Source organism: Myxocyprinus asiaticus, chromosome 38, assembly GCF_019703515.2.
Source record: "Myxocyprinus asiaticus isolate MX2 ecotype Aquarium Trade chromosome 38, UBuf_Myxa_2, whole genome shotgun sequence".
Taxonomy (NCBI): Eukaryota; Metazoa; Chordata; class Actinopteri; order Cypriniformes; family Catostomidae; genus Myxocyprinus; species Myxocyprinus asiaticus.
This window is the reverse complement of record NC_059381.1, coordinates 29,289,628-29,314,807: the sequence shown is the minus strand read 5'-3', so window position 1 is coordinate 29,314,807 and position 25,180 is coordinate 29,289,628. Positions and strand designations below refer to the sequence as shown.

Sequence of the window (25,180 nt, the reverse complement as noted above, 5' to 3'; positions counted from 1 at the left end):
TTCAGAGTAAAACTTGAAAAAATAAATATATAAAAAAAAAAAAAAAAAAAAAAAAAATCATAATACAAATTTCCTTTGAAAATTTAGACAATTCTATGACTTTTTAAGATTTACAATATCTGTATTACAAGGTCATGCTTAGATATCAGGCTCCAGCCCTACACTGTAAAAATAAAATAAAATAAAACAAATTAATTAAGAGATAGTACGCCCAAAATATGAAAATTCTGTCATCTGTCATCATTTACTCCCCTTAAAATTTTTCCATGCAACAAAAAAGGTGAAATTTTAAAGAATATCCTAGCTGCTCCAAATAATGAAAGTGAATAGGGACTGATGTTTCCAAACACAAAAAGCACAATAAAAAGTGTCATAAATGTAGTCCAAAGTATCATAAATGTAGTCCATATGACTTATATGCTATATTCCAAGTCTTGTGAAGCAATATGATAGCTTTGTATGAGAAAAAAAAGTTGTTATTCACTGAAAATCTTGCTCTTTGCTGCAGCTCTCAATCCAACTATTGCATTTTTAGATTTGTCGTGCTAGTTTGATGTCAAATCCATAACTTTTATCATATGGAAAAGAATGGCCTGGATATTTTTAAAAAGCACCTTTTGTGTTCCTCAGAAGAAACAAAGAAATTTAGGTTTAGAACTACATGAAGGTGAATACTGTAAATTATAACAGTTTTTAAATTTTTGGGGTGAACTTTTCTATTAATATAAATGAATCAACCTGACAACATTTGGTAACACCAATGAATACAATATCCTTGTTATAAATATTATTTATATTTGTGAGAAGTTGCATCTACTGTACGTCTATACAATACATGCAATGCAATACTACTTTAAAGTTAAAAATATGTACACTGAGACAGAAAATAAATGTGGATGGTTGTACCCCGATATTTTGCCCATCTCATTCTAATCTGATGTTAAATTGTTGACATTACAGTTTTGACATCACTGAGAAGAGCAAATGCTACAGACCTAATCTCCAAATCAATAATTCATTTGGAGATTTGGTATATACGTGCTTACACAAGTTATCCAAACATTAAAAGTTTGTATAAAAATATTTGAGCCAACTTAATGCTGGTCTGATATATTGCATCTCAATGCCAAATCTGCAAGTGGTACAAGGCCATTCAAAACAAGCGTATCTACACAGGCTAGGAATTTATACTATGGTAAAGGCTTATGAATGTTAATTAGTTTACATGACTGGACAGTCCAGGAAGTTTACTTAGCAACACCTGCATGACCCAATTAATATTAATGAGATAAGCTAAAGCCATGTCATGACGTTACAAACAATCCAACAATCACTTTAAAACTTGTTCCGGCACTACTGGGACATGAGTAGCAAAACAAGGAGTTATGCTGCCAAATATCATGTTCTTTAATTTATTCATTTTTCCGCATGATGATGCTCTGGAGAACAGCTCTCTCTCTCTCTCTCTCTCTCTCTCTCTCTCTCTCTCTCTCTCTCTCTCTTTAATTAATTGGAAAATAGACAACATGTCCTCTCACCCTAAACACCAGACATACGTATACAAAACCATGATTCATCACAGGTGCTGAGGATTACTATGGCAAAAAATGGAGGTCTTCTCCATGTCTAAAGATTTCTATCTTGAATAAAATGACAACAATAAAGAAATAGGAAACTATGGAAAATGGAAAAATGAAAAAATAAGGATGTTCATTTGGTAGATAAATAAATATTATATCTAGGGTTGGGAAATGAGAACAAGTTCTTATTCAGAACTGGTTCAATGTTTTTTTTTTTTTCTTTTTTTTTTCTTTAAATACCGGACCCGTATGATTTTCATGCCTTTCAGTTCCATTAGTGGTTTTTAAAAGTGCATTTTTCGACTGATACAGACGCAACACCATACTAAAATACCCTGACAGTGTTTCCTCCTGCATTATTCAGCTGCAGCGCTGCCCCACTACTGCATCAACAGCATGAAACACACAGCGCAACCAGTGTAATCCAATTCCTGAACGAATGAGTCTAATGAGCAAGTTCTTTTGAATCTACACCGAGAAACATGCCACCAGTGTAGTCTGTTTCATGAATGAATGACTTATATGAGTCAGTTCTTCTGAATTTACAGTGTGATCAGTGTTGTGCGGTTCCTAAACAAATGTCAGTGGACGTATTCACAAAGAGTTTTATCTTAACACAAGTAGTTCTCCAAAGAGTTCCTAGCTAGGAGTTTTTTGCTTTAAACCTATTCACAAAACTGCTAAGAGCAAGTTTTCGTAAGGAAATCGTCTCCGGTTACACATATAACCTCGGTTCCCTGAGATGAAGGGAACAAGACATTGCTGTAAGCACTATGGGGAGTGTCCTTTTTCACAACCTTGCTGAAACCCTTATACAATCACGCCAATCCTCTGATTGGCAATGGTGTCTGAGCCCCGCCCCTTCAGGTGCGAAGTTGACCTATATAAGTGGGCACTTAGTCACCATTTCTGCAGAATTTTCTGACTGAGGGACAAGAATGAGTCACTCGTATTATGAAACTCTGAAGTAGTAGTGCGGCCAGCTTTTGCAATGTCTCGTTCCCTTCATCTCAGGGAACCGAAGTTACATGTGTAACCGGAGACGTTCCCTTTCGATTCAGTTCAGGCGACATTGCTGTAAGCACTATGGGTAATGATATCCCATCACGCTGGACTACGTGAGATCACACTCCCAGAGTTATAACATTAAATAAAGATATTCATAAGGAGTCACAGGCCACAGGCCGATGACTTATAAGTCATATTTAAGTAGATATGAATAGTTCCGTGTCGCAGAAGGCAGATGGAAATTATGCAGTCTGAGATTTATATGAACCATATAGATATACACAGTATGGTTTATTAATCCTCTCACACCATGGTTGGAAAAGTAGGTTTTATTTCTTATGGGAGTGCTTTTGACTTTTAAAGGGGCAGTTCAACAGCATATAATAAGGGCGTAATAAGGGCTTGTGAGGAGATGGATGCCTGTTTTGTGAGGACCATCCTGCTGCCAAACATATGTCCTGTAAGGACACACCGTTTGTCCATGCCCATGACGAGGCCATGCCTCTGGTTGAATGCGCTTTGACAACAATAGGACAATTTGTGTCCTGTGATTCGTAAGCGAGGGTGATCACATCAATGATCCAGTGAGAAAGCATTTGTTTGGAGAGGGACAATCCTTTTGTGCATCCTCTATAACAAACAAAGAGCTGATCTGACAGCCTAAACTGATGGGTGCACTCAACATATGTTTGCAATGACCTCACCGGGCATAACATATGTATAGATTGCTCTTCAAACTAATTAAACGGTGGGGGAAAAAGGCTTGCAAACGAACCACCTGAGCCCTGAAAGGCAATGATAAAACTTTAGGCACGTAGACTTTTCTAGATTTAATGGTGGCTTTTGACAGATCTGGAACAAACTCCAGGCATGAGCTGTCAGTCGACAGCGCCTTCATGTCACCCACCCAGATAAATGAGGCCAAAGCCAATAGGAGTGCAGTTTTTAAGGAAAGCATCCGCAGCTCAACAGATTCCAGTGGCTCGAACGGGAAGTTTGTGAGTGCCTTCAGCACCAGATTTAAGTCCCAAGTTGGCACCATAGCAGCACCTAAGGAACTTTATGACCAGATTATGTTTGCCTATCGAAGAGCCGGCCATCAGGGTGTGGTATGCTGAGATAGTCACTACATAAACCTTGAGCGTTGATGGGGTAAGACAAGCATCCAGCTGCTCCTGAAGGAATGTCAAAATCTCAGCTATGGGGCAATTCACTTTACCACGTGAAGATCACCAATTTGCAAACACGTGCCATTTAAGTGCATAGAGGCATCTCATGAATGGTGCTCTAGCCTGTAAAATAGTGTTCATCACTGACTGAGCCAATTCTGGCTCATCCAATATGCTCCGTTCAAGGGCCACACATGTATGCTCCACAGCTCTGGCTGGGGATGCCAAATCGTGCCTTGTGCTTGAGAGAGAAGGTCTCTCCTCAGCGGTATTTCCCATGGAGGACCGTTTAATATTTCGATCATCTCCGGAAACCAGGACTGATTTGGGCCATTTCGGCACAATTATCAGAACTGTTTCCATGTCCACTCGGACTTTGCTGATGACAGAATGAAGGAAGCGCACTGTGGGAAACGCATACTTCGCTGGCCATTTGTGAGCCAGCATGTCCATGCCAAGCGGGGCTTGGGACACGGAGTACCAAAGGGGACAGTGGACATTCTCTGCGAATAGGTTGACTTCCGCTTTGCCGAATATTTCCCAAATCTTCATCACTGTCTGAGAATGAAGTCTCCATTCCCCTGGTAATGCTCCCTGGCGTGACAACAGATCCGCTCCGAAATTCTGATGGCCTCGGACATGTGTTGCACGCAATAAGATGCGATGACGCCTGCTCCATTGGAGGAGGCATTGTGTCATGCTCATTAATTGTGCCGATCGGAGTCCGCCCTGGTGATTTATGTACGCCACTACTTTTGTGTTGTCTAAACAAATCAGAACGTGGTGATTCACAACGTCGAAATGAAAATCTCCCAAAGCTAACAAGACAGCCATTAGTTCTAGGCGGTTGATGTGCCACGCCCGTTTCGCACTTGTTCAGGTGCCAAAAGTCGGGTGTCCATTGCACACCGCGCCCTAACCTGTGTTGGATGCATCTGTGGTCACCACTTCTGAAAATTTTATCCAGCATTACACCCTGTTGAAAGAAGGCCGGCGCTGTCCATGGTGCTAGAGCAGCCAGGCAGCGGCGAGTCATCGCGATGCGCATGCACCCGTGGCTCAAGGCATGGCTCCAGGCGTGATGTGGAACATGTCGCTTGAACCAGTATTGGAGAGGTCTCATGTGTAACAGATCTAATGGTATGATGGCGGATGCTGCCACCATAAAACCCAGCATTCTCTGAAATGACTCCAGTGGCAATGTTTTCCCCAGTTTGAACTGAGACAGACACTGAAGAATGGTCTGTACGTGCTCGTTTGAGGAGCATACTCATGGAGTCAAGACGAACTCCAAAAAAGGAGATTTGCTGACTGGGGAAGAGTGTGCTTTTCGCCCAGTTGACATTTAAAGTCAGATTTCTCAGATGGCAAAGCAGGAAGTCTCTGTGTTCACTCAGAACTTCAAGGTAATTCAAAATGCGCACACTGATCATTTTCAATGGGGTGAGTGCTGCATCATACATTTCATGAACGTGCGGGGAGCTAGAGACAGGAAGGACTTTGAATTGATACGCAGTTCCCTCAAACACGAATCTCAAAAAAATTCTGTGATGCGGTGCAGTTGGTACGCATCCTTAAGATCTATTGATGCAAACCAGTCCTGAGGATGGATGTGCAATAAGATATGTTTTTCTGAGTAAACATTTTGAAAGGGTGCTTCGCGAGCATGCGATTCAAGTGTCTCAGATCTCGAAAGTCTTTCTTCAGAATGAGTAAAAAATGGCTGTAATCCCCTCTGTGTGTGTCACAGTTTTGGACAGTCTCTATCGGACCACAGATTGCAAAACGCCAGTGAAGCAAGGTGGCTGACGTACAAACTGAATCGTATAACCGTGCTCAATCATTTTTAACACCCAGTCTGACAAACCCGTGAGAGCTCGCCATGCGTTCGCACAGCAAGACAGTGGGCTTATTGATTCGCTCACTATAGGAGCCATAGGGAGCATAATGTGTTGGGTGTATGAAACGTGAAGAGAATATGGCCCTTTTTCTGGAATTTTTTAGAGTGTCCTGTGTTTGTACAATGGGCGCTTTTTTTTTCTTTTGAGATAATTTTTTTATTTGAGTAATATACACAGAAGCAACATTTTGAACAATGTCCTGTTCCTGATTAACAGTATTGGGAAAGAGGGGAGAAACACTGTGTGCCTCGAAACGAGCCTTCTTCAGCTCTGGGCCATGAATAACAGCGAGGTCTGGACTCCTCTTCATGGGGCTGGGCATGTCAGGAACGTTTCTGCTGCCCGGCCAGGGTTTTTCCATTGGCGCATTTTTTGCACTGAGACGGTGGGTGCTTATGCTTGGGCCACGGATTGCATGCTATTTGTCAGCTAAGACAGACAACTATATACCTACATAGTGAATGCCCCCTTTTTGTCCCTGCAGAGATTGCGCTTCCACAGGAAGAAATACGGACGATGTGCAGTCTGGAGAGGGCATATAATTTGATAGATAATTCTGCTGACGGATAACAGAAATTCCAAATTCATCCACGCTACACTGTTTTATTTTGCCTGTGGCCAGGGAGCGCAGAGTTTTAAAACCTTTATCTCCGGTGTAATTGGATTGTTTCAGTTTTTGGGAGCAGTAACTGCATCTCTAACTACGTTTTCAATAATAAAAACACCCTCGCAATTCAGGCGATACCTTTTTTTAAAGGTCAATGTCAACATTATAATATTTATAATAGTATAATATTATATTATTAAAATACATCGACTCAATTGTGATTTAGGTGATACATTTTTAAACGGTCAATGTCATAATAATATTCTAATATATTGTTTTTATGTGGATTGACAACAGCAGTCATGCTTCGGATCGTTTGTGAGACACTCTTAGGGATTTAGAAGTCCTCAGGACAACTTCTAAGCTGTCATGGTTTAGAAGCTACTTTTAGCATTAAAATGTTACATGAATTAGTCTTATATGAAAATGTTATGAGTTATAAAATTAGGAGTGACACACCCCTAATGTTTAAGAGTTGCTCCTAAATTTCTGTGTTAGGAGCTATTTTTAGCCTTAAGATTTTTTTGTGAATACGGGCACAGTTCTTTTTAGTGGATTTGACATCCATCATGACCAGCTTGAAATGAAATAAGAATGTTACAGTATTATGTAATGTTTAAATCTCTTTACTCTTAAACCGACTGGTTGTTAATATGACGATGTTTAGTATTGCACATTATGAGTTTTGTTTATATATATATATATATATATATATATATATATATATATTATACATGAAACATGTTAGCACACATTTTTCTTGCTTCAAATTTTAATTTAATATACAGTAGTTACAGTAGGACCAGTTATTGGTTTGTATTTATACTTCTAAAAAGTATTTTGCAAGAATTATATTAAAAGTATCTCTGATTTTTTTTTATTTTTTTTTTTATATCTGCTCTGTTGAAATTTAAAATGATCTCATCACTGGGCAACAGACTACTGAGGACAGTAAAAGCAATAAAAATTGCATTTCTTATTTCCATATATTTCCTGAAATTATCCTGAAAAGTACGACTAGTTAATGGATTTGTTAATGAATCCAAATCTTCAAGAGGAATCAGAACCAGATAGACTTCTGTAGCCACACGATAGTTATGTCACAATGCAGTTTGAATGTTCGTGACTGCAAATAAGACCCACACGTTTCTATTTTTAAGTAACAGTTACAGTATTTGATTTCCTTTTTGGAGCTTGACAGTATAAATCCCCATCCCCTTTCATTATATGGAAAACGGAGCATCGGAAAATAATTTTATATGGGGCCCCAGAGGCCCCAATGATGAACATAAGTAATAGGGATGTCCTAAAATATCGATATAATCATTACTGATCGGTACATTATATTATCAATATATTTTTGAGACATCCATATATTAAAATTAGCCAGCATTTAAATTTAATGTCTAATTTGCGTGCTTTCCAATTCACTCAGTTGGGATTCTGTTTAACAGTCTGGTGTAATAGCATTGAGAGACCACAAGGGTGATATAAAATTTACTGAAGCTTTTCTTGGGTAGAAAAGGCACAGGTATCACACAGAACATGTCGATGTGGTGCAGCATATGGCAGTCCAAAGTTATGAAGGTTTTTGTACTTCTTCAAGAATGAACAAAGTGACGTTGATGAGTTTGCAGGTTTGTGTATGAAACTGGTATAAAAGCTCAAACTGAACGATTAGAAACGGCAACATTTATTATGCAATTTCTCTGTATGTAACATTGAGTAGGTCTTTCATTCAAGCTGTCAAACCACAAAATGTCATACATGTAAATGAAAATACTTTGTGTAGGCTATTTGAAAGATACATATACACAATATACGTATCATCCATTGATGGCTAGAGTAAATAATCTTTGTCCTTTGAAAATGATTTGGGTCAAATTTAATAGGAAACAATTTATATCTGAAAAAATGCCGATATATATCGATAATCATCGGGAAAATCTTATGATTATCGATGCTTGAAAAAGGCACAGATCCCAAGCCTAATAAATAATAATAGTAATAATAATATAATAATAATAATAATAATAATAATAATAATAATAATAGACCAAATCAAACTATACAACTGGCAGGGGCTTATTGCTACAGTGTGTATAGCAATCAGAGAATGTTAGCACTTGGAATTTCATTGCATTTATTCAATTTTTATGTCTGGAGTGTCTGACCCCATGCACAAGCTATTTAACATTTTTTTTATTTATTTTTTTTTTATATAAGTTTTTATACAAGATGGCTTAAGCATGTTAAAGATCAGTTAACACATATAGGGGAGGAAAGGAAGAAGGGAGGCAGCTGGCCTGAGAGAACCGTGTGAAGTGCAAAGACCAAGCTATGCCTGAATGCCAGAACAGATCAACCACTGAAAGGCAAATGAAAGCTGTATTCTGCCAGGCTGAGGCTCAGAAATTACACCAACATGATTGGTGGGTCCATATGACATAGACCCGTTATTTTGTTTTACTCAAGTCAGTCAAAGAATCGATACCCAGCAGGCAGTAATGAAGTTTAGAGGAAAAGGGCCCACACTTACAATGGTGAAGTTCATAACTTTGAGGATCCAGATGGTGAGAGCGAGGTTGACCAAAATGAGGATCATGAGGAGGAGGACAAAGAAGTAAAGGCAACGTTTCCGCCAGCCATAGATCCCCACTTTATACACTTGTGGTTTTTCAGTGCTCTGGACATTGTTCCTATGAGGGCACTGTTCCTGGGTCATCTGCAAACAAACACAAATAAAAACGTGAATGGAATTTTCCATCTGGCATCAAGGTGGTCTACATATTCATAGGTATTCAAACATGAAGTGTACGTGTAAATTTTTTGTACATTTAGATGGACACTGAAGCATATAATTAGAGGTCCACCGATAGTGGATTTTGCCAATACAATAACCAAGGAGGCAGATAACCGATTAATCGGATAATAGTTTTTTTAATCGACTTATAGAATGATGAAACCTTTACTAGTCTTTCCTTACAGTGACAGGCACAGACATTGAGGCTACAAGAGCCCAAAATGAATAAAATTCCAAAAGCAGTTTAGTGTTTAACCAAAATACCAATAATAACCAGAAAATATCTGGTGCATAACGCTGGACTTTTAACTATAAACAAGCCCAAAATACACCGGGGAATTGGCCCAGTTACAATGCTCTATATGTAAGTATTTACCAAATTAAGATTTTTATAGCCTATATATTCACCACATATATATATATATATATATATATATATATATATATATATATATATATATATATATATATATATATATATATTCATATACAGTATATATTTCACCAGATGAGGAATAAAAAAAAATTAAAAAATATCGGCAACTACCGGGAGAGATATTTGACAATAAACGATAGTTCCAAAAAGCAACTAGCTGTACCGAATAATCAGTAAAACCGTTATATTATTCTACATGTACATATAATGTCAGTGACAGCATCTAAAATGTAACATTTTTGACATATGTGCAATCTCTACGAATCCTCTGCCAACTGGTCTGAAATTAAATTGTCGAAACCTTTGAGATTTATTTATTTCTTTATTATGGAAAAATAACAAATGAGAATTTTGGGGGAATTTATTAATTAATTCATATATTCATTATTGTATGTATTTTCATTCATTTACTTATGTAATTAATTAATTTACTGTGGAACAACACAAAAGTTTAATTTTTTGAGGAATGTTTACATAGTTTATAGCGACCACGGGTGGTCAAGTTCCCAAAAGGACAAACAAATACTTTAAATGTACTAAATGATGTTTTTTTATAGTAATTTTTGTAAACTGACAGTCCATGGTCATGATAAAATGTCAGAATATAGAATAGAACTGTGTGAAGATTCTTCAATTTTCTACTTTTGTGTTCCACAGAAAATAAAAATAAAAATAGCATACAGGTTTGGAATGACATGATGGTGAGTTACTAACAACAGAATTGTAATTTTTGGGTTAACTTTTTTTTAACATATGCTTCACTCATTTACTGTTTTGTGTGTTTGTGTGTGCTGTTGCAATGCTTCCTAACAGTCTTTAGAAATCATACGGAACAGAATGAAACAATCATAAATGTCATACGAGGTAAATGTGATAATAGCGTTGAATAAATTTGATAAAGTTAAACATATTTAATAAATACAATTTATAACAAATATAATTAAATCTATGAAAAATTTAAAAGATTTATACAGTAAACATTGTTGATGTTTGGATAGCCTTTGAGATAACAATGTCAATCTAAAAATCAAACAAAAATGTTCTACACTCATGTATCACTTCCTACGAATACTAATGAGTTTTGGGATCCACTTTATCTCAATGCCTTAAATGCAACTTGGCATTTGGTTTAAAGTGCAAAGAACAGCAGTTGATCGGCAACCCACAAACCCCTTGAGTCTTGGTTAATATGGTTCTGCACCGTTAAAAGCTTGAATAGCTATCATTTATGTTGATTCTAATAGTCTGGTTTAAAGGAAGAGACATTTCAAGAGTCATAATAATAGACTAATATCTCTGTGCAGAATACAATTTACTGTAGACATTTCCTTGAGCTGCAGTCTTTGCCAGCAGAGTCAATCGCATATGACATGCACACACATTCAGGCCGCACTGAAACAAATGACTCCAGACAGTTTCCAATGTACAAGAGAGCAATGAAAAATTCAATTATTTTTCACCTGTCCATATCATAGGGTTTTACACTACCCATTTGGCCCTTATCACACCTTGGATTGTATAGTCCAAGCTTCAAATGGAATCATAAATAAATGTCAGACTTACTGTAATTAAGTCAGCCCTTAGTTGAATTGTATTTGAATGGTGGAGAATTTGATCATCTGCAATTGGTTTGAGCCCTTTTTAATGTCCTCTCTGTCTGTACCTTGTCCCTGGCTGATAAAAAAATAACAAATGAAAAATAACAAATAAAAAAATAAATAAACTGAAATATCATGAATTTAGAGACAGTGCCTTTGAGATAGTCTGCAACTTTTGCCATATTCAGAGAGACAGTGTTAACTGAGACAATAATCTATGCTGGTTAAAAAATAAATGGAACACAATAAAGTCAATGGGCTGGAAGCGTATCCCTCCACAGCCATCATGGATACTCTGACTGTAGGATACCCTCATGTGCTGTTGAGCTTGAGCCAGTCTGCAAAAAAACGCAGCTATTTTCCAGGGAGTGGCTCCCTTCTAAAACCTACATTTTATCTTTAGCATAGAGTATTTTGCTACCAGTTTCATAGCAGTATGATGCAGAACTCAAAGGACAGCAGGAATGATTGGATGTGTAATATAGGCAATTATAAGGGTTATATGACATATATATATATATATATATATATATATATATATATATATATATATATATATAATTTTTATTTATTTATTTATTTATTTATATATTTTTTATTAAAATTTAAGGGAAAACAACATAATTCATTTGTGAATACTCCTCTGCAGGGACCCTAGGATATTGCGAGTTGCTCCAAAATAAAAATATTGCAAAAAAAAACAAATTTTTATTGACTGCTGGATTTTACATACTGGCTTTTAATACTTTCTATAAATCCACCACTGGCAAATGACCATAGAGTGCATCAGTTCAGATCAAATTAACCATTTCAAATGGATTCTCTTAATCCAAAAATATTAGCAATGGCTTTTAAAATCATATAAAACAATTATCAAAATAAAGAACATTAACATTCATTGTTTTTGCTAGAGCAGTACTTTTCCTTTAAAGTTGTTCAGTGGAAAGAACTTCTTTGCAACATGTATGTAATGGTAATAAACTGAGAAAGAGATGCCCACTCTTACAGATAGATACATTTACTTGAACAGCTCACAAGATAAAATACTGAGTGCCTAGTAATTTGTTTTTATCTGATAAACTTGACCTTGACACACCATTTTAATTGTAATTACAGGTTAACAGTGACCATATATTGTGTAGTGACCATATATCAAGTCCCCTTTGAACATTATATATATATATATATATATATATATATATATATATATATATATATATATATATATATATATATATATGTACATATATATACATATATATATATATTATGGCAGGGATGATATTTTGTAGCATATACTTGATAACATTACTAAATCAATCAATCAATCAATCAATCAATCAATCAATCAACCAATCAAGTCATTTAACCCTTTAAACCCCCTTTAACATTTCTACAGATAAATGTGAAAGTCTCTGTAGCCATACAGTAAGTCAGGCATATGAGGTATCATTTGAAATCTTCCAATCTGAACTTTTCAGAGATAACAATCACTTCTGCATTTATGTTACTTAAGATAACAAAGACCTCAAAACATATGCATTGATAATTAGTGCCCTCTATAGGTAATGGGATAGAAATATTTATATACAAATAAAAGTCCTTCACATAGAACCTAAATGGATATATATCAAAGTTATATACAGTTGAAGTCAGAAGTTCCCTATTTGTCACTCACTCGACGTTGTGTCGATGTAGTGACATTAGGGGTCATGCTTGGGAGCCCGAGACACCTCTGGTCTTTGATAAAAGGGCAATGAAAATTGTGAGTGGTATTTGCATGCCACTCCCCCGGACATACGAGTATAAAAGGAGCTGGTATGCAACCACTCATTCAGATTTTCTCTTTGGAGCCGAACGGTCATGCTCTCTGATTCCCACGACTGTTCATTCACCTCTGCTGGATCCGACGGCGCATTTCAGCGGCTTCTCCCTCCTCTGCACTGGTGCACTGCAGAGAATGCCCCTGGGCACTTCAGCAGAAATAAGAGTATATTTCTCTAAAAGAGTATATTTCTCTAAAAGAGCGACACACGGAACGTCTTTTTAAAGACGTGACTTTTTAAAGATGCCTTTCCTTGTGTGTTATTCATGGTTGCGCTCGTTATCTCTCGCCTTCTGATGGTCACGATCTCTGTCTTTCGTGTCTGGGCACTGCTCACGCGGAGACAGTGTTCGTGGATGGGTCATGTACTCATTGCGAGGACATGTCCATGGCAACGGTGCGGTCGTGGCTTGCCTTCGTAAGAAAGCAAGCCACCCCAGAGGCTCCCCGCCTCTGTCCTTTTACCCACGGGTGTGAGGCCAGCACGGCTAGCACTGGGGGAGATTTGGGGACCCCAATGGGACCCAATCGGAGAGCGGGCTCATCCAGTCGGACGCGGAAGCCTCAGCTGGGCTCCTCCCTTCGGGTGCGGTCACCCGGTCACAGGCTGACGCAGAGATGACGACATGCTTTCCCGGGCAGCCACAAGTGTCGGGCTAGAGTGGAACCCTCCGCTCTTCCCTGAACCCTCGCGGCTCGATGATTGGTTCCTGGGCTCGCGGTGCCGCCCAAAGCCACGCCCCGCCCCATTCCTTTCTTCCAGGAAGTGCATGAAGAGCTGACAAGGTCATGGGAGGCACTTTTTACTGCCCGGTCCCGATGTTTTCAGCTTCCCCGCCCTCACTACCCTCGATGGTGGGGCAGCCAAGGGCTATTTGGCAATCCCCCGGTGGATAAAGGTGCTCGCGGTGCACCTATGCCCGCAGAGCGCCGCCACCTGGTGTGGGTGCCCAAAGCCCCCGTCCAAGGCCTGTAGGTTTACGTCGTCTCTGACGGCCAAGGCCTACGGTGCCGCTGGACAAGCCGCCTCCGCCCTGCATGCCATGGCTCTCCTGCAAGTCCGCCAAGGCGCTAAAGGAACTACACAAGGGTAGTTCTTCCCCGGGATTGATGCAGGAACTGCGCTCGGCGACCGACCTCGCTCTCTGAGCGACGGAGGTCACGGCGCGGTCTCTCGGGCGGACGATGTCCACATTAGTGGCCCAGGAGCGCCAACTTTGGCTCAACCTGGTCGAGATGGGTGAGGCCGACAGGACACGGTTCCTTGCTGCCCCCATCTCCCAGGCTAGCCTATTCGGCAACACCGTCAAGGACTTTACCCAGCAGTTCTCGATGGTGAAGCAGCAGATGGAGACTATCCAGCATATCCTGCCCCAGCACGGCTCAAGAACCCACACCCCATCTGCTCGTCACCAAGGGTGTCCCCCTTCAGTAACTGCACCGGATCTGCTGCAACCCGCCCCTTCGGCCCGGCCCCGGCGTGGAGCCCACCACAGGACGCAGACGCCACCTGTCTCACGGCTGGCTGCCAAGAACCCATGGAAGCTTTGAAGCGCCCCTGAGACGGGTGACCCAGCAACGACGAAACCCACCTTGGAGCTGGTAAACAGACCACTCCATCCCTAGATGGAGGCCCAGGAGGAGAATCTTTTGTTGCTTTTTCATTTAATTTCGCCGCATGCCCAAGTGGCCCAACAGTTCAGCAAAAAAGCAGTTTCCTCATTCCCTGGGTCACATAACTGGTGTGCACAGCCGTCATCACGACCACCGTCCACCTTTTTACCCTAGCAGGATTGGCGCTCCAGCGGCAGTCTCTCCGCCCCTGCGCGCCCAGCTGTGGCACAGATCCACCCCCAATGTGACAGTCTCCATGGGTTGCGAGGACATGCCTCTTCCTCCCCCATCCCAGGCTGTTCCGGGGGTGGTCACAAGGAGCCAGGTAAGTGCTTCGATGTCCCTAGACTCATCACGGCCATGACATGGTGTGGCACCACGAGTTCCACCGCGAGGCCCCACCTGCCAGTACGTCTGATGACGTTGTCCCTTTGGTCCACTTTGCACGGAACTTAGATGCGTGGCTTGCGCTTTCCAATCCGTCGTGATGGCTGGTCCGGACCGTCCGACTCGGCTACGTGATTCAGTTCACCAGGCGTCCGCCCAGTTTCAGCTTTATCCACTTCACCTTGGTGAAGGACGAAAACGCTGCTACCTTGCGTGCAGAGATCGCTACCCTCCTACGGAAGGGTGCGATAGAACCTGTCCCTCCAGCCGAGATGAAGAAGGGGTTTTACAGCACCGACTTCATCGTACCGAAAAAAGGCAGTGGGTTGCGGCCAATCTTGGACCTGTGAGTACTGAATCGGGCTTTACACAGACTCCTGTTCAAGATGCTGATGCAAAAACGCATTCTGGTGAGAGTCCGGCATCAAGATTGGTTCGCGGCGATAGACCTGAATGACGCGTACTTCCACGTCTCGATTCTACCTCGACACAGACCCTTCCTGCGGTTTGCATTTGAGGGTCAGGCATATCAGTACAAGGTCCTCCCTTTCGGCCTGTCCTTGTCTCCTCATGTCTTCACGAATGTCGCAGAGGCAGCCCTTGTCCCGTTAAGGGAAGTGGGCATTCGCATTCTCAACTGTCTCGACGATTGGCTAATCCTAGCTCACTCTCGGGACATGTTGTGTGCACACAGGGACTTGGTGCTCTCACACCTCAGCCGACTAGGGCTTCGGGTCAACTGGGAAATGGGCAAGCTCCTCCCAGTTCAGAGCATCTCTTTCCTCAGTTTGGAGTTGGACTCAGTCTCTTTGACAGCACGACTCTCGAACGAGCGTGCCCAGTCGGTGCTGGCCTGTTTGAAGGCGTTCAAACAGAAAACAGCGGTTCCACTGAAACTCTTTCAGAGGCTCCTGGGGCATATGGCATCCTCAGCGGTGGCCACCCCGCTCGGGTTGATGCATATGAGACCGCTTCAGCACTGGCTTCAGACTCGAGTCCCGAGTTGGGCATGGCACCGCGGGACACATTGCGTGGTTATCATGCCAGTCTGTCACCGTCTTTTCAGCCCTTGGACCGACCTCTCGTTTCTACGGGCAGGTGTTCCCCTAGAGCAGGTCTCCAGGCACGTAGGGGTCACGACAGACGCCTCTAAAACGGGCTGGGGCACTGTATGCAAGGGGCACACAGCCGCCGGCTTGTGGATGGGCCTGCGACTGCATTGGCACATCAACTGCCTCGAGTTGTTGTCAATTCTGCTCGCCCTGCGGAGGTTTCGGCCGTTGATCCAGGGCAAGCACGTGTTAGTTCGGACAGACAACACGGCAATGGTAGGATATGTCAACCACCAAGGCGGTCTGCGCTCTCATTGTATGTCACAACTCGTCCGCCGTCTCCTCCTTTGGAGTCAACAGCACTTCAAGTCGTTGCGAGCCACTCACATCTCCGGCGACCTCAACACTATAGCGGATGCGCTGTCACGGCAGGTTACCCTCAGGGGAGAGTGGAGACTCCACCCTCATGTGGTCCAGCTGATTTGGAGTCAATTCAGACAGGTACAGGGACCTGTTCGCCTCCCAAGAATCCTCCCACTGCCCGCTCTGGTACGCCCTGACCGAAGCACCCCTCGGCATAGATGCACTGGCACACAGCTGGCACCCTGGCCTGTGCAAATATGTGTTTCCCCCAGTCCACAGACTCTGTGAAAGGTCAGGGAGGACGAGGAGCAGGTTGTCCTGGTAGCACCCTACTGGCCTACCCAGATGTGGTTCACAGACCTCACGCTCCTTGTGACAGCCCCCCCGGTGAATTCCCATGAGGAAAGACCTTCTTTCTCAGGGACAGGGCACCATCTGGCACCCATGACCAGACCTCTGGAATCTCCATGTCTGGCCCCTGGACAGGAAGTTACCTGCAGTGGTAGACACGATCAGTCAGGCTAGGGCCCCCTCTACGAGGCGCCTGTATGCCTTTAAGTGGCATCTGTTCACTAAGTGGTGTTCTTCCCGACGGGAAGACCCCCAGAGATGCGCAGTCGGATCAGTGCTTTCCTTGATAATTTACCCTCAGGCCATCCAAGATGCATCTGAGTTTCTTTCTTTTCATCAAAACAGAATTTAAGATTTTAAGGATTTCATTTCAGGCCTCCTCCTTTAAACAATGCAAGTGAATGTACATTTTTTGACGGTCCAAAATGCATATTTATGGTGCATAAAAATAATCCACATGACTCCAGTCGACAAATAAAGTCCTTCTGAACCCAAACGATTGATTATTTTTAGAAACAAAACAATACATATACACTTTTTAACTACAAATGTTCGCTTCCATACATCTCTGTGATGCGCACTCATGAGAGGGATGACATAAGCTCGTTGGTAAGGTTACGCATCACGTGGAGGAGGAGGCAGGAAGCGTGTCATTGTTTACAAGAGGAGCAGCGCTGTACAAAAGTTTAATTGTCTTTGCTGTAGATTTGTATTGTTCAAAATGGTAATTTGGTGTGTGTATCCTGGATGCTTCAACTTTCTGAAACCCCAAAGAAAATGCACGGTGGAAAAATATAAACTTTTCATTGATTGCTTATACATGATCATGAGCGATTGAAGCTCTGGCTTATCGCACTGAACCTGGATATCAGTACACCCCTACATTCTCTCAAATATTGGACGGTGTGCTGTAAACATTTTACCCCTGAGGATTTCAGACCATTGAAAGAAACAAAGGGTCGATTTCTGAATTCATCGACTGTGCCCGTGCTGTTTTTCCAGCGAACTCAGGTCTGTGTGAAAACTTTGTCATTGTTACGCCTCCCTCGGTCTCTGCACCTCCCTCAGCGCTCCGCTCCTCATCACCCAATTTCTAATTCACCACACCTGCACTCAATTCAATCGCTCATTACTGCCTGCACAAAAGTTTGTGAAGCTTCTCTTCTGTGTGATATACCTGTATCATTGATCTCACTGTGTAAATCCTGTGAATCTCAGTAAATGCTCTCGCACTTGGTTTCACTAACTACAACTTGTGTGGCTTGAATTCCTGACAGTCATATATAGCCTATATATTTCTGCTAAAGAAAAAGCACAAGTAGATAACGCAACGGCATTGCTCTGAAAAAATAAAGGATGGTTATTTACTGCAGTAATGTTTTTTTTTAATTATTATTATTATTATTATTTGGAAATTATTTTTTATTTTATTTTATATTGTTTTGAAATAGTTTTGGACTGTTTTGGTTTGTGAACGGCTCTTGGTCTGCGGTCTGTGAACGTTTCTCTTGTAAACAATGAAGCGCTTCCTGCCTCGTCCTCCACATGACGCGTGACTTTACCAATGAGCTTATGTCATCCCTCTCGCGAGCGCGCATCTCAGAGATGCACGGAAGCGAACATTTGTAGTTATAAAGTATATAAGTGTTGTTTTGTTTCTAAAAATAATCAATCGTTTGGGTTCAGAAGAACTTTTTTTTTGTCGACTGGAGTTGTGTGGATTATTTTGATGCACCCTAAATATGCATTTTGGACCGTCAAAAAATGGAGTACATTCACTTGCATTGTTTAAAGGAGGAGGCCTGAAATGAAATCCTGAAAATCTTAAATTCTGTTTTGATGAAGAAAGAAACTCCGATACATCTTGGATGACCTGAGGGTGAGTAAATTATAAGCAAATTTTCATTTTGGGGTGAACTATTCCTTTAAGGAAAATTTGTTTAAAAAAAAATAAATAAATGTGGCCGATATTGAGGCCCACAAAATGTTTTATTGAGGCCCACCAAAAAGTAATTTCCTGGCTACAACCATGATCTGAACGCTAAATTACATTTCCACAAAGCATCCTTAGTGAGTTGAAAACAACAACCAGGGTTCCCTCAACAGCAATAAAACAAAAAAATTAAAGATGACTAAATAAAATGGAAGCTATAATAAAATAAAATTAAGCTAAGAGAAGAAAGAAGGTCAGTCACTGTCTTACTCATTTTAGAAGACATTCTGAAACAGTGATTCTAGTGGATTTCTGGTGAAAAATTAGTCACAGGTCTGTATTGATGGGGTTGTAGACAGGAATGGGGAAAATTATTTTGAATCCATTTAATAAAATGCAACTAACCATATAATTGTGCATTTATTGTAGGACAGAATAATAAAGAGGCTTACCAAAGGTAGGAAAAAATGTTTATCTCAAAGGCATTCCAATCAAACTCTTTGGTATCTTGGCACAAATTCATCTGTCACTTGGTAGAGGTTATCAAAACTAGGCAAATGCCAAAATGGACAGGTTGTTTGACATCCACTCATCCGCAAAAACATCTACAAAACTATGCAAGGCAAACGAAAACATGACCTAGACTACATTAAAGATGGCCACACTTGCAGTGAAGTGACCACAATATATTTTGTACAATGAATTACTGCCTTAGTAAATATCATAAATAAATATAATACATTTTTGATAATTAATTAATAATAATAATAATAATAACAATTGTGTTGGGTTGCCATTTGATGTTCAATGTAAAAACTGGTTCCTGAAGCCAAACCAGTTGACTACTGTTTTACTTCTCACACAACTGTAAAATGAGTAGCTGAGGGACAGGTCAAAGTTAAAACACCACACTACACTGCTAATTCCTTGGGGAGAAGCAGAGATGGCGAGTTACTCATCTGTGAAATTCAGTGTCAATGTTCCGCCCTTCTCAGTGGCAAACACTACAGATGTTAGTCTGTACAGTAACAGGGACTGGCAACAAAATAATGTGAAAAAAAGATTTATAGCTTAAGAAGAACTACCTCACAGCATAGCAAAATACACTTGCTAGAACATACTGTGGCCTCAAAAAGTATTTTAATCCACTTAATCCACACACTTACACAATAAATTAAGTTAATTGCAGTAAAAAACAAAACAGCAGGGCCTGGGTAGCTCAGCAAGTAAAGACGCTGACTACCACACCTGGAGTTGCAAGTTCGAATACAGGGTGTGCTGAGTGACTCCAGTCAGGCTTCCTAAGCAACCAATTGGCCCAGTTACTGGGGTGGATAGAGTCACGTTGGGTTAACTTTCTCGTGGTCACCATAATGTGGTTCTCGCTCTCGGTGGGGCACACCGAGTTGTGTGTGGATGCCATGGAGAATAGTGTGAAGCCTCCACATGTGCTAGGTCTCTGCAGTATCATGCTCAACAAGCCACATGATAAGATGGGGAGGCAACTGAGATTAATCCTCCGCCACCTGGATTGAGGCAAGTCACTATGCCACCACAAGGACTTAGAGGGCACTGGGAATTGGGCATTCCAAATTGGGGAGAAAAAAATAAAAATAGCACAGCAAGTGGCACATGCAAACAAATGATGCTAGACCTTTCCTCAAAACTTCACTTTTCAAGTAATTTTGCAATTAATATTAAAAACCTCTTTAACTCTGCAGACCTGCTGGTAGATCCAAAAGGGACGCTATGTCGTGGAAAAAGTTTACGCTTAACATGTTCAAGTCTCTGAATACGTAAGTCAGGCATATGGGGTATCGTTTGAAAGCTTAGAATCTGAACTTTTTAAATATAAATTTACTTCTGCATTTTACATGAAATAACAAAATAAGGCCTAAAAACATTTGCATCGCAAATCAGCACCACCTAGAATCATGTGGTAGAAATATTAATATGAAAATAAAAGTCTTTCAAATAGCACTTAAATAGATTAATCATACTGTATATCAAATGAAAGCTCTCATTCTCAGGAAAGATTTGAAAGATTGATATCTGTAAGACATCAAATGCAAATGTCTCTTTTATGTGCCAATCACTGCTGCTGTAAGCCCCAAATAGCTACAAATGTTATATCTGTGTTTACCTTAGGCAGTTTAATAAAAAATAGCCATTTTTTACTTGTCTGTGAGTTTGCTTGTGTGAATAATCCAATGTTTTATCTTACATGTCAGAACAAAATATGCGGCCCAGCAGGAGAAGCATGCTAAACAAATAATCAGAAATATTTGTTATAAACTACTGATGATAAAATATTATACATCATCACAAAGGGGAGGATCTCAGCTTTCTAGACTCCTAGAATGAGCTTCTAGTCCACTCAGAGGTCAATATATTCAATGAAACAATGAGGGTGGTGCATGAACTGAAAATTAGACTGAATGTATATGGACAAGCACATCTGTGAGGTCTAAAATTCGTTAGAGTGCCACCTACATTTCAGATTGGCATTTTGTGATAGAACAAATCTTTTTTTCTAGTACTTCAGGCAATCTAGTGGAATAAAATAAGACTATTTGGAGGGAGATGGAGTGAACAGAAGCAGGTTACATGGTTAAAAAGTTTGGACAACAAATTTTTTTTTATTTTTTTTTTATTACTATTCTATTCATCATAAGATTGTAAATATACAATATTATTTATGAATAATTGGAGTATTTTTATTATTATTACTTGCAGAGGACAGCCCAAATATGCCCCATAGTTGAAGAGGTGGTCCCAAGGTCATTTTTTGAGAATGTATGAAATCAGTTCCCCTGAAATATCCACTAACGTTTGACAACCAGAATGTGTCCAAAGGGTTTTTGTGCGATCTTTCTTTCAAACAAATGCCAATATGTTTGTTATTTTGTCATATAATGCAATGACATTCACACATTTTTAAATGTGACACATTTAAAAGTGTTCAAACACTTTTTGCAGCCACAGTTTACACATCTTGTTACACAACACAATATACAATATACACCTAATAATATACAATATACAGTATACACAAAATAAGAAGACTGTATACAAAAAAAATAATATACAATGTACAGTTTACACAAAATAAGAATACTGTATACAATAAAAATACACAGTACCCCCCCCCCCCGCCCCAACATTGTTGACATTCAGTTGTCCGTTGATGTCAGTTGCCAGTGTGTTATTAAGTGAAGTATAAAATGTGAGTCCAGTCTGAGTCTAATAAAGTGCGGTGCTGATATATGTATCGTGAGCGATCAAGAGTTCGAAAGTCTGATTGCTTGGGGGAAGAAGCTGTCATGAAGTTGGTGCGGGTCCTGATGCTGCGATACCGCCTGCCTGATGGTAGCAGTGAGAGTATCCCATGGCTCGGGTGGCTGGAGTCTTTGGTGATCCTCCGAGCTTTTTCACACACTGCCTGGTTTAGATGTCCTGGAGGGAGGGAAGCTCACCTCCGATGATGTGTCTGGCAGTTCGCACCACCCTTTGCAGGGCTTTGCAGTTGAGGGTGGTGCTATTGCCGTACTAGGCAGTGATGCAGCAAGTCAGGATGCTCTCTACAGTGCTGGTGTAGAACCGTGTGAGGATGTGGTGGTTCATTCCAAACTTCATCATCCGTCTCAGGAAGAAGAGGCGCTGGTGAGCCTTCTTCAGAACGGCCTCAGTGTGGACGGACCATGTGAGTTCCTCAGTGATGTGGACACCAAGGAACTTGAAGCTGCTGACTCTTTCCACCAGTGCTCCATTGATGGTGATGGGGCTGTGTTCTCTGTCTTTTCTCCTGAAGTCCACCACAAGCTCCTTGGTCTTACTGATGCTGAGGGAGAGGTTGTGCTCTTGACACCAGTGTTTCATCATTGTCAGTGATCAGAACTACCACCGTCGTATCATCAGCAAACTTGATGGCATTGGAGCTGTGTGTTGCCACAAAGTCATGTGTGTACAGAATTCAAGTCAAATCATTTTTTAAGTGTGTGTGTGTGTGTGTGTGTGTGTGTGTGTGTGTGTTTTGTTTTTTGTGTTTTTTATTTTTATTTTTTTTATTTTTATTTTTTTATTTTTTTTTTTGGCTTATTTGGATATATCACAGTGAGGGACAGGGTAAGGACGGCAGCAAGGCATACATTTCAGATGACCAGGTAAGAATTGTTATTTTCTGAAAGGGAAAGATGTTTGATATAATACACAGTTTACAAATATTTAAGAGTATGCTATGTGAATTTATATTTATCTGTGCATTCATTTGAACTGTTATTGTGCACTTTATAATGTGTTGTAATGAAAAAATATTTTTATCATAAATGTTTGGGGACTATAATACAACAATGTGTTTATGGCCGATGTTAATTATTATAGCATAAGGATACAAGAAACTTGCTTTATTCCCATATGTTAATACTAACTCATATAGATAGACAGAGAAGCAGAGGGAAATTAAGCATTAGATGTTGTAACATCTGAAGTGTTCACATTTGGACGCTTAATGTTCAAACCAAAATATTTGTCATTGTATGTGACTGTGGCAACATTTTTGAAAAATGAATTTACGTGGTTTATTTCACATTTTGGCATAGTTTCGAGGTGAAATGTCCACTGAGGGGTGCTAAAAGCTAGTTGAATTTTCACCCACAAAGATGAAGCTTTTAAGGTTAATGCTCTATTGAGTTTTAAATGAATAAAACCTACCTCTCTAACCTAAACCTTTAACCTAAACCTGACCAGTTGTGTCATAAAAAGCAAATGTGAGATTACAAAACCTGAACCTTTAAAACATCATCTGTTTTTCTTGGTTTAAATAAACAAAACCGATGTCAATACCCTAAATCCTACACCTATACCTAACCAATAGTGTCCTAAAAGCAAATGTGAGGTTAAGAAATCAAACATGCCTATAAACTCTACACCTTAACCTTTCCGACAGTGTTATAAAAAAAAAAAAGTGAGATGAAGACGCAACAGCTGAAATAACCACGTCATTTCGTGTCACTTCTGTGACACTTTCGGCTCACATGTTGACTTGCTCTTCAGGACTCGTACCCTGTTCTTCCGCATTCAAATCCAGTACTCTCAGTTGAGCTACTGCGCAACTCACATTAGAATAAGCTTGTAAATGTGGATGGCTATGTAATGTAAGCATTAAAATGTACCATCTTTCAAATCAAATGTTATAGGAAAAGTGTGTCGATGTCGTAAGATAGCATTGTGTGAGTAACAGAGTAACATATAATTTTACTCATGATTTGTGTGAAAGTGAATAAAACTCGTTGTTGTTGCACCTCTAGTTTTTGTTTCACCAGAAAACTGCTGGAAAACGTAGAATGAGGCAAGTAGAACTCATTTTGCAAAAATGTAGTTATAATAACATGGTTTTATGAGACCAGGTTGGCAGATTGATTTATTTTCAAAGTACTGAGACCATGAAAGGCAGACCGTTAGCACACAGCTTGATTTTGATATTATTTTCAAGGTGCAATGTGGAATTACATGGCTCCGGGTTTAAGACTAAATCCTGCTTTTATAACAAATGTCATGTGTACCATTTGTAATGGTTTTGAGTTTGGCAGGTTGCAGCACTTGAGAGGATGATACTTTACTGTTGGCACAGAAAAAACAGGATTGTCAAAAAGCCGCAGAATATGAAACACCTGCTTGTGGTTTAGCCTGTCTCTCTGGTGCCTGTGTTTATTGGCAGCTCGTAGAGCTGGAGGCCCATGCTGTCACCTTCAAGAGCATTGCTTTAACATGTACTCTCATCCCTCTGCATCTCTGCGACGCTTAGAGCCAAAAGCTAATACATGAACCATTTGCTTTGGTTTTAAACTTGTATATAGCACAAATCAGTGTGTTTGATTGTTCACTAAGCATTGCTCTTATGTTGTCAGATAGAGACTCAAGGGTCAGGTTGTTTCCTCTGTGCTTACGCAGTCATCAACAGTCTTGTGATTGTGCCTAAGTGCCTTTATGTTTTCAGCTGACTTCAATACACACAATCACAAGATGTTTTTTTGATCCCTGCAAAATAACAGCCATATCTATATAGAGTGAAAGCATTCAGGCTTGTTTATTTGGAGATTTGAGAAGGCAGAAAAAAGATCCAATTTGTTTCATGAAGTGCTCTCTATCCTCAAAAGTAAACTCAGAGAAAGAAGTGAGAAAGACTGATCTCACAGTAGGTTGAAAGTTCTGTATACCGAAATTTGAAACACTGCTCCAAGTGGCCGAAGCTAGAAGTGTTGTTCAATATATGGGCATGTGTGAGCACCAGTTTCAATGTCCACAGAGTGGTGCCAAAAGGGAGTTGTAACACAAGTTGTTTTTAGTTGTAAATGATGTAATAAATTCAACAGGATTGCTGTAACAGGTAAAGGATTGGCAAGGAGAAGGCAGGAACCGGCTAAACAGTCAACATAAAGGTTTAATGATATAAATGAACTTAAAACAACATAAGACAAACAGACACACACACAACATGGCCACGTGCATCTCTCTCTTGTCTCTGGAGTCTCCGGCCGCCCCTTTATCTCGCTCT

The 25,180-nt window shown here is 40.3% G+C and overlaps 1 protein-coding gene across 3 annotated transcripts in view; it reads right to left on the bottom strand.

Annotated features, from left to right (window-relative positions):
• The window catches only part of LOC127429013 (delta-sarcoglycan-like), a 152,133-nt gene that overhangs the window by 116,109 nt on the left and 10,844 nt on the right, over positions 1-25,180 (bottom strand). For 2 of the 3 annotated variants that reach the window (XM_051677738.1, XM_051677741.1), the window contains exon 1: positions 8,805-9,032. In XM_051677738.1, the coding sequence (XP_051533698.1) occupies positions 8,805-9,032 (228 nt within the window). Of the gene's footprint in view, positions 1-8,804; positions 9,033-25,180 lie in introns of those variants that run through there. The other variant, XM_051677740.1, reaches the window with a different exon arrangement.